Raw genomic sequence first — 15490 nt, forward strand, 5'->3', positions numbered from 1 at the left:
CAGTATGCAGTAAAGGAATATAGCATCAGCCAATGGACATATCGATCTACCAGATGGCGATCAATAACTGGGAAATTCTTTTTGGAATCCAACCGGCCACAGGTAAGAGCGATTTGACGTCAATTTCAGCTTGATCGGGCCTTGTTCTCATAGCCATCCACCTGGTCAACGTATGATGTTGCAATAACAAATGCCATTATTGGTAATCAATAATCAGAAACTACTTCCCCCGCCCCCCCCCCCCCTTTTATGCATTCATGGTGGACCATGATACCGATCATATGCATTTAGATATTTAACGAAACGCCAATCGATTTAACGTTATTAGCTTAGCGCCCTATAACTTTATATATATATTAGGGCTGTCCCCGACTAAGGATTTGGATGGTCGACTATGATTGGCCAAAATTTGCCGTTAGTCGACTATTGGAATGACAAAAAAATATATACATATATATATATATTTTTTTTAAATGTATCATTCCATTTGGGCTGTGGGGGGTGCTTAATGTCTGAAGGAGTCGACTGAAGGCTTCTTGTCCTCTGCAAAAGCATGCAATTGGTCCACTGATGGATACATCTTGATATTTGTCTAGTCTAGTGTGTTCATTAGATGGGTGAAATCCTCTTTCAGTGCCTCTGTGCCTGTTTTCGTAGGCAGTTAGCCTCTGGTATGCGTGCCATTAGCGTTAGCCACGCTTCTAGGCCTCTTTTCTTTTGGAAAGAATGATAAAAAAATATATTAAAAAAAAATTAGATTTAAAAAAGTATATATATTCGACTAAGAGGTTGGCCAGTCGACTACGGCTCCTTTCGACAGATTAGTCGACTAATCGACTAATAGGGGTCAGCCCTAATATATATATATTAGGGCTGTCCCCGACTAAGGATTTGGATAGTCGACTATGATTGGCCAAAATTTGCCGTTAGTCGACAAAAAAAAATAAAGTATAATATATATACGGTATATATATATATATATTTTTTTTAATCATTCCATTTGGGCTGTGGGGGGTGCTTAATGTCTGAAGGAGTCGACTGAAGGCTTCTTGGTGTTGCAATTTGTCCACTGATGGATACATCTTGATATTTGTCTAGTCTAGTGTGTTCATTAGATGGGTGAAATCCTCTTTCAGTGCCTCTGTGCCTGTTTTCGTAGGCAGTTAGCCTCTGGTATGCGTGCCATTAGCGTTAGCCACGCTTCTAGGCCTCTTTTCTTTTGGAAAGAATTATAAAAAAAAATATATATATATATATTTTTTTTACACAATTATTTAAATTTTTATATTTTTTTTGTATTCTACTAAGATGTTGGCAGTCGACTACGGCTCCTTTCGACCAATTAGTCGACTAATAGGGGTCAGCCCTAATATATATATATATATATATATATATATATATATATATATATATATATATCCCTATAAGCTTTGCAGGAATTACCCTAGACCAGTGGTTCTCAAACTTTTTACACAAAGTACCACCTGAGAACGTAGCTGCTCTCCAAGTACCACCATATGACCGGCGTTAAAATACAGTCTATTCAGCTATGCGCAGTTCATGCAGGAGGCAAATGTATTCCTAATACCATTATGTATTGTTAACTTTTGTCAGACACAGCCACAATGTACAAAGGGATAGCACTAGAACTAGCAAACGCTTCCACACAACTCATACAATGCAAGGGGCATTGAGAACATAATAACTAACATTCTCACATAGCAAGTGAGAAAATTAAGAACAACTGTATTTCAGCAAATGTACTTAATTCTCTCTCTCTCTCTCTCTCTCTCTCTCTCTCACACAGCAAGCGATTGTCCATCATTCTCTCTCTCACACACACACACAAATGACCTCAATACCTTCTATGCGAGGTTTGATGCTGGTAATAACAACACCAGCCCACAAGCCACGGCAATGGGGGGGGGGGGGGGTCTGCTGCTGATGGAGACTCAGTGTTCAGGGTAACAGAGCATGAGGTGAGGCGGACCTTTAAAAAAGTGAATATCAGGAAGGCAGCAGGTCCGGACGGCATCCCCGGCCGCGTCCTAAAAGTCTGTGCCGACCAACTGGCCCCGGTATTCACGGACATATTTAACCTGTCCTTAGAACAGGCTGTCATCCCCACCTGCCTGAAGAAGTCCACTATTATCCCTGTACCCAAGAAATCCAAGCCTGCTTGCCTCAACGACTACCGCCCTGTAGCTCTCACCTCCATAGCCATGAAGTGCTTTGAGAAGCTAGTAAAGGGCTACATCTGCTCCTCCCTCCCCATCAACATGGACCCCCTGCAATTTGCATACCGCCCCAACAGGTCCACGGAGGACGCCATAGCCCATGTGCTGCACACAGCAGCATCACACCTGGACAAGAGGCAGGGGAACTATGTGAGAATGCTATTCATCGACTACAGCTCGGCATTCAATACCATAGTCCCCTCCATACTCATAGCCAAGCTCAGGGACCTGGGCTTGAACTATGACCTCTGCCAGTGGGTCTTGGACTTCCTGACGGGCAGACCCCAGGTGGTGAGAGCAGGCAACTGCACCTCCTCATCCATCACCCTCAACATAGGGGCCCCCCAGGGCTGTGTTCTGAGTCCCCTCCTCTACTCCCTGTACACACACGACTGTGTGGCTCAGCGGAGTAGCAATACAATCATCAAATTTGCTGACGACACAGTGGTGGTGGGCCTGATCTCTGCCAACGACGAGAGGGCCTACCTGGAAGAGGTCAAGGTCCTGGCGGGATGGTGCCAGGAAAACAGCCTCTCCCTGAACGTCAGCAAAACAAAGGAGATGATTGTGGACTTCAGAAGGTCGGGGGTCAAGGACTACAGCCCCCTCAGCATCGACGGGGCACCGGTTGAGAGAGTCAACAGCTTTAAGTACCTCGGAGCCTACATATCCGAGGACTTGACATGGACCACACACATTGACAGTGTTGTGAAGAAGGCACGACAACGCCTCTACTTCCTCAGGCGCCTAAGGAAGTTCCAAGTCAGTCAGAAGATCCTTAAGAACTTCTACTCATGTACAATAGAGAGCATCCTGACTGGCAACATCACCTCCTGGTTTGGGAATAGCACTGCACAAGACCGAAGCAGACTACAAAGAGTGACACGTTCAGCCGAACGCACAATTGGAGGGGGGCTCCCCACCCTCCAGAACATTTACAACAAGCGTTGCAGGGGCAAGGCTAAGAGAATCATTAAAGACTCCAGTCACCCGAACAACTGCCTCTTTGAACTGCTGCGGTCAGGCAAGCGATACCGGAGTCTCAAGGCGAGCACAGAAAGACTCAGAAGAAGCTTCTATCCCCAGGCCATCAGGCTGCTAAACGAACAATGAACACTACACAACAACAACAACCATCAAACGCACATAGCACACACATCCACACGCACACACTCACTTTAAACAAACACACTGTAGCACCCACTCCACACACTTTATAGCACACACCCACTTTAAACAAACACACTGTAGCACCCACTCCCCACACTTTATATTTATTGATGAAGGATTGCACTACAACTCGTACACCTTACTGTAAATTGCACCTAAATTGTACCTCATCCCATTTCTGCTTTGCACTATATAGTACTGTACATTAGTACACTGCATAGTATTGTATATTATATGGTAACTCAGTTACGTCTATTCTGCATCGAACATTGTACATATGTCTATACTGAACACTGTGACCTCATTTTCTACTTCTAAATTACATGCTATACTATGTTATTTGATACTATCTTGTCTAGCAGTCTCTGGAGCGTAACAGTAAGAAGCATTTTGTATGAAAGTATTCTGTACTTCTGTATGACAACTATTAAAGAAACTTGAACTTGAAACACACACACACACACACACACACAATTATTTTGTTACAAAAACTTAATTTCCTGCATTCTGGTGCAGGATCTTTTTGAATTTTTACCCTTTAAATGCCAGTGTTTGTGATGGGCATCACAAATTATTGTAAAAAAGAAAATAAAACATATTCAATACATTTTTTAATGTTTACCCTTTAAATGCCAGTTTGTGTGATGGCATCACAAATTATTGTTAAAAAAAACACACAAAAAGTAAAATATTTTCAATATATCAAATGCAAAGTACATTTTTCTCGGGGGGATTGTTACAGGCTAGGCATGTGTCAATGATTAGCATCAACACAGATTTTGATGGATTTTTTGTAATGTCAGATTTTTTATCTGACATTACAAAAAATCTAAAAATAAATGGTTATGATCAGGGCTGAAGTCGAATTAAAGATGTATGACTGTTTAGACTGCATTACTCTCTGTCACAGTGATCTCCTGGTTGTTCTCCACTTATCCAGGTTATCTAACTATCGCGCCACCACAACCAGAAACACTGGCCTGGCCTGCTTCTAAGTTCAGTGGCCTCCAGCAAAAAAAAATGTTTACTGGATGTTTACTGTTAATGCCTGTGTGTCTAATTTGATGTTATGTTTAAATTCTTTTTTTTCTTTTTTTAAATTGTAAAAAAAAAAAATTGCTTTTTTGTAAATGTTTTCAAGTACCACCAGCAGTACCACCAAGTACCACTAGTGGTACGCGTACCACAGTTTGAGAACCACTGCCCTAGACTAATCCGATATAACGTTCATATTCACGACGCTATAAAATGGGAACGTATTGATGAAAAAATTATTTCTTTATGGCATATTGAAGAGAAGGTTTATACTGTCAATTGACAATGACAATGGACACATAGCAATCATATAAAATATAGATTTAGCTCTACAAACAACCTCACACACAGTGAAACCTTGTAATGAAAAGCTGGCCTCATAGAGTGAGATTAGACGGGCCCCAATGGCCCCGAATGTGTTAAACAAGTCAAGAAGAAACATCACAATAAATCAAGAACAAAAAACCACCATGAAATCCTAAATAAATGTAAAATAAATGTAAAATAAATAAATGCAACACTCCCAGACATACCCCAGCGAAGGTAAGGAAAAACTCACTAAAAACCTAGCAATAGGAAAAAAGCACCACAGGCGATGTGGAGGAGAGAAACCTTAGAAGGACCGTTCAAGGGGGGATCCCCGTACTTGGATGTCGGTGATAATAGTGTTGCTATGGATGGTCGATGGGTGGAGAATAAAACAGGCGAATAGTTGGTATGTATGTACATACATATACTTGTAATAAAACACAAATATGTACATGCAATAGCAACTGGGGTACGTAACGATTTTAAGATTTAAAAATAGAATATAGCTACGAACGACAACAACCAAATAAAAAGCATAGGGAAACGAGCACTGGTATGAAAATAGGATAAAGGCTCAAATGAACACAGCAGAATAAAACAGCAGAGGTGCAGGACTTTGCTTTCATGTCCTGGTTATTGGATATTGTGTGTGTGTGTGTGTGTGTGTGTGTGTGTGTGTGTGTGTGTGTGTGTGTGTGTGTGTGTGTGTGTGTGTGTGTGTGTGTGTGTGTGTACATGTGAGAGTTTGTGCATGTTTCTCTGTGACTGTAAGAGTGTGTGTGTATGTGTGAGTTTGTGCATGTTTCTCTGTGACTGTATGAGTGTGTGTGTATGTGAGCGTTTGTGCATGTTTCTCTGTGACTGTATGAGTGTGTGTGTGTGTGTGTGTGTTTATAATACCTATGCTGCGAGCGCAGGAAGTCATCCAGGTGCGGTCCTCCCCTCCCGAGAGGGTCGTCTGGCACCATGAAGTGGTCCCCGACAAACGTGTACTGAAGCAGTCTGGGGAAGCAACAATCTATTTAGTCATCTAGTTAACACATTCCCGGCCATTAAGGCTGAGCCCGAACGTTCGAACGTTCGTTCGTTACGCTGACATTCGGACTTTAATTAATAGGTTCGAACGTTCAGTGAAAAAAAAATAAAAGATGCGCACGGGGTTGAGGTGATGTGAATGCGAGGCGCTCGGCTCAACCAGTATGGTCTGCCGGGCTGCAGCGGGATACTATTTCTCAACCAGAGCTCTATTTTGATTGACAGGCGATTCTGCCAATTACGTCACACCGCTTGCACCCGCCTCTGCTGTTACCACCAATCGGCAAGCCTCAACAGACTTACCGTAGCTACCGGCCGAGGAAGTAATCGGTAACAAGGTTTCCGTAGGTGAACCTGCAGAAGGATCATTAATGAATACCATCCTTTTTCGGCCACGGAGTGCGAGCTTCATGGCGGGAGGTGGTTGCGTTGGAAACAACAGCAGGCGCACGGTGGACAGACCCGTCCACCGTCTACCTCGGAACGGTGGTAGGGCGGACGGGCGGCAGGCGTGTTGGGAGCCCGGCCGTTCCGAGGTAGACGGTGGACGGGTCTGTTGAGCCGAGGCGTGCGCCTCTCCTCCCGGCTCCCCTCCCCGTCGACCAAGAGTGAATACCTGTTATTGAACGTGTAACACTAACTATATAACGTTCGGTTAATGCCACAAAACGAATGAATTTGTTTATCTAGCCCCTTACGTGACTGCAAGGGCTATTGTTTATCATACTTTGATTCAGTAGCTTGTTTATTTTCTTCTGAGTGCTTTGTTTAATTACATGTAGAGCTGCCGCGGTATTGATTATTTCCTTACCGCACAAATTTGCAAAATATTTCCTACCGCCGCGGTTATTACCGCATGCACACAAAAAATTAAAAAAAAAAGTTTGAATGCATTTTTTTTTTAGTAGTAGTCTACTCTTTATAGCATATAGCCTGCCTCTAGTCTAAATGTCTATCTTTAGAGGATGACTTTGCAGCATGAATATTGTTTGGGATTCAGCAAGCACGCATTAGTTATTGAAAGTGAAACACGGATTCGAAGTTTACCCTCTGGTCGTGCGCCGTTCACTCGGTGTCGTGGGCAGGGGTGGTTACCCCTAACCCCCCCGACCCTTTCTTATTATTATTACTATAAAGTTACTACTTTATAATAAAGGCATTCGTTTTGTGGCATTAACATTATATAGTTATACGTTCAATAACATCACCGTATTTACCGGACAATAGCAAGGCAAGCAATACTCTATTCATATCTCAGTTCCTTTCTTTGCTCAGAGCGTGCTGAGTTGTCCCATTCTGCGGTCTGTTAATAAAGTTTTCAATCAGACAAGTGTATAGAACGAAGGGCTTTTATTATAACATTCGTTGCAGACAGTAAAATCATTATGTCTCGTTTAGTACTCCTTAGGAGCGATCGTAGTCCACTCCGGCGGAGAGTTAAAGCTAACGTTATTAGCCGTGTTGTGATGATCTGACATTCAGGAAGTAAAAACCTAATACGCGCTTGCCGATTGGTGGTAACACACTGCATGACGCTACAACGTGTGACGCGTCTCTCTTCTGACCAATCAGTGGTCTGCAATGTTTCACGTGACTTTTCTGGTACCCAATAGGGTCGCTTGGAACCTCGATAGATGAGTAGGGTATATCTGCAGAGCCGCAAGCCCAACGAGAGGAGGGTAATTTATTATTATTATTATTATAAAAAACAGCGGTGACGCGGTATTCAGCCTACTCTGCGGTGGCCGTGATGTAACAGCGATACCGCGGTAATGCGGTAATCGCGGCAGCTCTAATTACATGTTTACATGAACAGCCACCACTGTAAACAACATGTTTTTCACCAATAGACTATGCAATGCCGCCCTCCGTAGGATCTATAATAATACAATAAAAAAAAAAAGTATTATTAAAAAAATGAAAAAAGAAATAATTAAAAAAAAATTTTATTAAAAAATTTAAAAAAAACGAACGTTCGAACGTTCGTTCGATAAACCCTGGCGAACGTTCGAACCCTAAAAACAGGGTTCGGGCTCAGCCTTACCGGCCATTGGGGGCCGTCTAATCTCACTCTATAAGGCCAGCATTTCAAAACAGACTTGCATTGTGCGTGAGGCTGTTTGTAGAGCTAAATCTATACTTTATAGTATTGCTATCTGTCCATTCTCATTGTCATTTGAGACCATAAACCATCCCTTCAAAATGGCTTAAAGAAAAAGAAAATTCAGGCGGCTAAGTGGCGCAGTGGGCAAGGCGCTCGCCACTAATGCAGGATATGCTGGGTTCGAGCCCAGCTCTCTGCATTGCTACCAGCTTGGCTGGTCGTTCATACTAACGCAATTGGCAGTGTTAGGGGTGGGAAGCTGGTGGGTGGGGATCGGACATTGTGGACAGCGACTCCTACAGGTCGGTTGGTGCGCCTGCGCAGCAGAATCAGGAAGCAACGGGGGCGGCGTGACCCTCTGAGAGATTGCGCTGTGCAGGTGAAAAGATGCGACGGCTGCCTCCTTGTGTACCGGAGGGGACACGTGATGCAAGGCTTCGTCCACATTGCAGCCGGCCTGTGGGAGGCATGGCCTAACAGCGTTCGAGACAGGGGAGGGTAGAATTGGACAATACGAAATTGGGATGGGAGAAAAATAGAAAATGGGAGAAAAAGTAGATAAAAAAAATTAAATAAAATGTTTCATCAATACATTCTCATTTTATAGCCTCGTGAATATAAGCGTTATATGGGATTTGGACTAGTATATTTCCTGGAAGGCGAGATACAGGGCGCTAAGCTAATAACATTAAATCGAACAGCGTTTCGGCACTACAGAAGCTAGAGCTAAAACTCAAAATGCACATTGTCGGTATTCATGGTCCACCATGAATGCATGAAAGGGGGGGGCGGGGGACGTCGTTTCTGATGATTGATTACCAATAACCGCGTTAGCCTCAGTAGCCACATTCGCTGATCGCCTGGTTGGCTATCAAAGCAAGGCCCGATCAGCATGTAATTTACGTGAAAAAGATCTTACCGTGGGCCGGTTGGATCCCCAAAAGGATTTCCCAGTTATCGATCGCCATCTGGTAGATCGATATGTCCATTGGCTGATGATATATTCCTTTACTGCATAGTGAATTCGCTGTCGCAAAAGGTATCCCAAGCTACAGGCTACATGTATAGATTCCAGCTAACAGTAAACTCCATTCAAAGTAAAAAAAAAAAGAAGGCACCGTTCTGCCACAGGGAACACTGCATTATCGAGACAGCGCCCCTATGAGGATCTGGCCGGTAATGCACTTTTCAGAATTCCAAGAGTGGGGTAAATCTGCAGAGCCGCTCGGTGACATTGAGTAGGTTATTAAAATGGAATAAAAGCCAAAACAACCTTGGGCCCTCTACCGTTGGATTCGAAACACGGACATGTCCGTGGCCGGGCGGGAATGTGTTAAGATGAGAAGCACGTTCAGTCAGACTCATACCCCCCCGACACTCAACAAACCGCCTCGGCCAGTCCTTCATACCAGCGTCCATCAGGCTCTACAACATTGGGCAGGGACTGCTGCCAGACATCCAACTACAACTACTAGGAACCTAGTAGCTGACTACCACCTAAAATGACAATATATACCTTATGCATACCGCACCTTATGTGAATACTGTATACTACATCAGAGCATGTATTTAGAATTTTAGCATCTAGCATTCTTAGATTATATATTAGATTAGATTTAGACTATATTGGATTATCAAATTATATATTGCATATATTTAGCATTCAGCATTTTTAGATTATATATTAGATTAGATTTAGACTATTGGATTACTAGATTATATATTGCATATATTTAGCATTTAAGCATTTAGTTTCTTTAGATTATATATTAGATTAGATTTAGATTATTAGATTATATATTGTAACCATATTTAGTGTAGGACAAAATAACTGAGAGGGCATACATACCCTCATCTCGCACCTTGTTGCCCATATGCGCATGTCCAGAGTTAACTATTGTATATTGTTTACACTGCCTTTTTATTCTATTTTAACTTCTCCACTGTACTATAATTCTGTGACCTGTATGTCTTCTACTACTGTACCTCCACTCCCCCCTCCCACAGGCTGCTATGATGCCTGAATTTCCCCAAGGGGATCAATAAAGGAATATCTTATCTTATTTAACATGTGTACATGTGCTAATAACAGTATTTGAACTATTTATATGTGTACACGTGGTAATAACAGTATTTTAACTATTTACATGTGTTTATGTGGTAATAACAGTATTTAAACTATTTTACATGTGGTAATAACAGCATTTAAACTATTTACATGTGTACACATGGTAATAACAGTATTTTAACTATTTGACATGTGTACATGTGGTATGTCGTGGTAATAACAGCATTTTAACTATTTTACATGTGTCCACGTGGTAATAACAGCATTTAAACTATTTTACATGTGTTCATGTGGTAATAACAGTATTTTAACTATTTTACATGTGTACACGTGGTAATAACAGCATTTTAACTATTGTTCATGTGGTAATAAAAGCATTTTAACTATTGTTCATGTGGTAATAACAGCATTTTAACTTTTACATGTGTACACATGGTAATAACAGTATTTTAACATTTTTACATGCATTTACGTGGTAATAACAGCATTTAAACTATTTTACATGTGTCCACGTGGTAATAACAGCATTTTAACTATTTGACATGTGTTCATGTGGTAATAACAGTATTGTAACACTTTTACATGTGTCCACGTGGTAATAACAGCATTGTACAAACTGCCTTTACATACGTTTGACTAACAAACTGACAGATGTTCTTTTCTTCCCCAGTTTCATCCTCCTCATTCTTACGGTAGCTACTTAAGATCTTTGCATTATGCTTTTCTCCACCTCTTTTTAATGATATCCCTCCATACGTGGGACTCCTCCAGCAGGTCTCTTAGGTTGTCCTTTGTCACGATCACTCCATCCGTCTTCTGGGCCAGCTGCAGCATGAACCTGTGCAGTATAGAGGAGTGGAAGGAGAGAGATGAAAGAGAGAGAGAGAGAAAAACAAGCTAAAATCTTTCCTCTTTTAATTGAACCCTTGCACTGAATAACCATACGACTCCGTTTAGAGTTTTTTTTGGACAACTCCATGTATTTGCAGTTGTTAAAGTATTCTTATGTGAATGTGATACACAACAAGAAAATACTCAGCCTCTACTGTGAGTGAACACAACACTCTTAACTTACCATCTTTAGATGGTAAGTTTGTTCCTCTGAAAACCTAAAAACAGAGTTATATGGTTCTTCGTCCGAGGTACTCGATTATCCATCTACACAAATATTATCAATGTTATTTAATTTGCCTCCAACGCTAAGACAGCCAAGAGCTCAACTGGTGGAGCATGGCATTAGCGCCGCCAGAAACTCATTGCAACTCAGGCAACCCATAATCAAATGTATACACTCTTGTGGACTCTACTACTCTGTGTACTGTAATGCATGCTCTATAATATAGTGTACAGCACTTAGGACGAAAGCGTCCACCAGGTGGCATACCAGTTTGCTAAACATGACAATGCAATTAACAAGAGTCTTACGTTCATGCTAGCAATTTTCAAATAGTGTATCTCTTATTTTAGTATTAGTATTTTTTATTTTTTTTATATATCAGTGTTAGTATCAGTATTAGTAATGCCCAATATTAGTGTTAGATTAGAACTGGGAGTTTTACCAAATATGAAGGTATACTTGGATTTTGACTATTATCATCATCCACGATTGATATACATATTGTAAAATACATACTGTATATATTGTTCCTTGCAGCAGTATTAACACATTGTCTGCCACGCAGTATGCCCATCTTTGTGCCCAGTCTGCCAGCGCTCTAAGCCTATGGAGATGTTTACCTTCTTTGCAGGGCTATAACTTTTTAAATATTATAGCTATATCGACATTACTATGGCCCATTCAACATCGGGTATCTATCGTTCCGGATGTGGGAACGTTATATTTTTTCATTCATACATTGTTGTGTTAATACCGTCGTGAATATAAGTATGTTTTTAAGGTTTTCTGCAGTAATTCCTAAAACGCAAGTTATAGGCCCAGACGCATATGATAGATTATCGATTGTCGATTCCTATACACGCTATATTAACCTGTTCCACCCGATGTGAAAATCCACATAAAATGTATACCTAGGTAAATGGAATATTGCTCCACTTCTACAAGGGCTATTTGCATATTCTTGGTATCTAGGTACATCTATGGACCTCAGTGAATGTATTCAGTGTCAGAAATATTGTGTCTATTACTAGGCTTGCTTAAATTGTGATGAAACAAAGGAGAATATGAATTATGATTTTTCTTTGCATCTTTGACAGTGAATAACACCATGATAATAATGACCAAACTTAAAACTCTTGAGATCATGTGTACAAAAAATCTAAGGAAATTAATAAAGGGAAGATGATAAAATCGAAGGTTCTGTAGATACAGTACTGAATTCTCTCATCCGGACCAATGCAATTTGAAATATTATTATAGAATATGGAATAGATGCTTATACATTACCTTATTATAGCCAATTCGCACATTTATATATATATACATATAGTATCTTTCAAATGCCCGAGTTCAATTTGGATTTAGTATCACCAGGCGTGCATAAGAACAGATAATGATATCTACTGTAATGTACTGTACTTTTTTATTTTCACCACAGTGCAACCATTTTGAAACTAATTTCAGATCTAATTGTTGCTACATGCTAACAATAGGGAGGAGGAACTAACTGTGTTTCAATATTTGTCAAAAACGTTACCTTTTGTGGCTTATTATCCCGAATAATAACAGTTATTGATATTATTCATTCAGAACGCTGAACTTTGAACCCCCACTGAACCTGCCAGGAAGTGAAGTTCTAAAAAATTCCAACGCTGATCGACAGCCATCCCCTCCACAAAATGGCCGTAAAAAAACTACAATTCCCATGGTTAAAATGTTCAAAATGGTCGCCGTCCTCCCGGTAGACTTCAGTAAATCGAAAACTTAAAACGATATAATGACACTTTTAACCTATTGCTAAACTAACGTATTGATGATAATATACATTCTACATGCTTTTGTGACATGTTAGTGATGTTAATACTTGAAAACGTTTGATTTTAAAAACGCAAATTTTTTGCATCACTCTGAAAAATATGGATATATGATCATAATGTAATTTAAACCCGGTACCGACCCCGTCGGGTGGAACAGGTTAAAAAATTCAAATGTATATGATCGGTATACATTATGCTTCATCATGCGTGAAGGAAAGGGGGGGGGGGGTTGTTTATAATTCCTTGATCGTCAGTGACGGCTTTATTTAGTATGGGTTGATACGTTGATCAGACTGATTGCAAACAAAGAAATGGACAATCAAGCTGAAAATAACTTTAGATTCCTCTTACCGTTCGCCAATGAGACTGGAGGAAAATATTCCAATTATTTGACGTCAATCTGCTAGATCCATTTCCCGTTTGTATGACGCAATAAACACCTAAATCATATTGATTATTGTGTTTCGAAAGCGATCCCAATGCACTCGATTGTGTATCTCTAGACCCACGTTACAATATATCTCTGGCGGAGGAATTTCCCTGATGCACCGAGCGCCACTTCCGGTTTGGCGTGGAGTGTAACTCGCCCGAAATCCACCAGGTGGCGGTATTGAGGCGTTGCAATATCAGAACAGGGTGCAGCTGCGTCCCGGAAGGAGGCTGGATTAATTATGAATGCCATGGCAAAAAAATGAAATATTGATCCCAAAAACGAGTTCCCTCGTTGTTGGCGCACAAGGCATGGCGGGCAATAACGAGTATACTCGTTGTTGGCGTCCAAAGTGTTAAAGAAAAGTGAAAGAAAACAGACTATTTTGAATGAAATAGCACCATGACAATTGTGTTACAAAAGAATAAATTAAATGTTATAGCGCATGGTAATTTGTACTGGAAAACTAAAAACCATCAAATACAGTTATGCCATATATATAATAATAATTATGATGTTTTGGCCCTACTGTATGTTCTATGTACAGGGTTCCCACAGACATTGCAAAATAAAATTCAAGGACTTTCAAGTACTTTTCTAAGCACAATCTTTTTAAATGGCATTTAAATGGATACAATTCCCTTTTAAATGCTGTTTTTTATAGAAAAAATATCAATTGGTTACACTTTAAATAAAAAAAAAGTATTTCTTGATTCAGAAAATATTTATGATGGATGAACAAAACTTTCAATGTGAATGGTTGATTTGAATTTCAAGGACTTTTTAAGCACCATAACACATTCTGCGCCATTAATGAGTTAACTCGTTATTGGCCACCAATCGTTGAGCGCCAACAACGAGTTAACTTGTTTTTATGATCGTTATTTCCTTTATTCGCTAAAAAAGGCTTTAATAAATAGCTTAGTTCATATTAGAACCATTAAAAAACACCAACATGTTTCGGCCTCTCTATTGGCCTTCTTCATGCCCTGAAGAAGGCCGATAGAGAGGCCGAAACATGTTGGTGTTTTTTAATGGTTCTAATATGAACTACCGGTAAGCTATTTATTAAAGCCTTTTTTATATACAAGAAGAGTGCCTGGAACTTCCTTATTTTTATTCAACTGACTTCCCTCATCCAAGAGCACCTTCAAAAAGACACATGATTCACACCACAAAGACGCTGCTGCCCTCCTTCTTGTTCTAACCTATTATATACCTTTGAAATGGAAATAATAGCGGGTCCAGGCGAGCAAAATTCACGTATTGCTCCATTGCGCCGTTTTCAGGAATTAGCCAGGATCACTCTGAATCTATACAATATTCACCACGGTATAACACGTGAACATATACATGAAAAAAAAAATATTTTTCACATGTTGAACGATGATAGTTGATGTCAAATGAGCCATAGTTTTGTCTCCATAGCTATAATATAGATATAGCCCTGCAAACACCGCCACGCATCCCTATCTCTTAGAGCAGTGGTGCAGTAGGAACAAAGATGGCTAATGATAGATGTGGCGCTGAAACAGTTAAGCACTTCAAGGACCTTGTGCGAACCCAGTATGCATCAACTCACCTGTCGTCATAGGAGTTGATCCTCTTCCCCTCCACCTCTCTGGAAGGAGTGTAGGACAACAGGCCCAAGTTCTGCAGCTCAGTCAAGAAGCGCTGCTCTGGGGTCAGAAATATACACATGTCCTAATGAGAAACAATAAGAACACAGAAATATTGCACACAAACGCGTGTGTATCAACACTAACACACACACGGTCCCAGGAGGTACAACGGTCGCCTGGTAATCTGAAGGGCTCACGGTTCGATCCTGTCTCCTTCCGACATCATGGCGAAGTGTCCTCGAGCAAGACACTTAACCCTTAACTGCTCCAGATGGGCTGGTTGACACCCTGTATGGCAGCCTTTCACATTGGTGTGTGTGTGTGTGTGGGTGGGTGGGGGGGGTAGTAAGAGGGACAGAAGGAGAGATAGTGTGTGTTTGTGTGTGTGTGGGGGGGGTACTAAGGCCTTGTCCAGACTAAAACGATTTTGATCTTTTTCCTTTAAAAAAAGGTTACTGTAAAAACGAAACCGTCTCAACATAATAAGTGCGTTTACGAAATAAATGTCTTTCCTGTTTTTAGACGTCGCTCTTTTATTTTGAAAAC

At 40.8% G+C, this 15490-nt stretch overlaps 1 protein-coding gene across 2 annotated transcripts in view; it reads right to left on the reverse strand.

Moving 5' to 3' along the window:
- Positions 1-15490, reverse strand: part of khnyn (KH and NYN domain containing) — a 37530-nt gene that overhangs the window by 1400 nt on the left and 20640 nt on the right. For both annotated transcript variants that reach the window (XM_084327378.1, XM_084327377.1), the window contains exons 6-8: positions 14905-15001; positions 10689-10796; positions 5652-5753 (exon numbers count right to left, since the gene is read on the reverse strand). In XM_084327378.1, the coding sequence (XP_084183504.1) occupies positions 5652-5753; positions 10689-10796; positions 14905-15001 (307 nt within the window). The remainder of the gene's footprint in view (positions 1-5651; positions 5754-10688; positions 10797-14904; positions 15002-15490) is intronic.

This window comes from Notolepis coatsorum (assembly GCF_963971535.1).
Source record: "Notolepis coatsorum genome assembly, chromosome: 13".
In the NCBI taxonomy this organism is placed as follows: Eukaryota; Metazoa; Chordata; class Actinopteri; order Aulopiformes; family Paralepididae; genus Notolepis; species Notolepis coatsorum.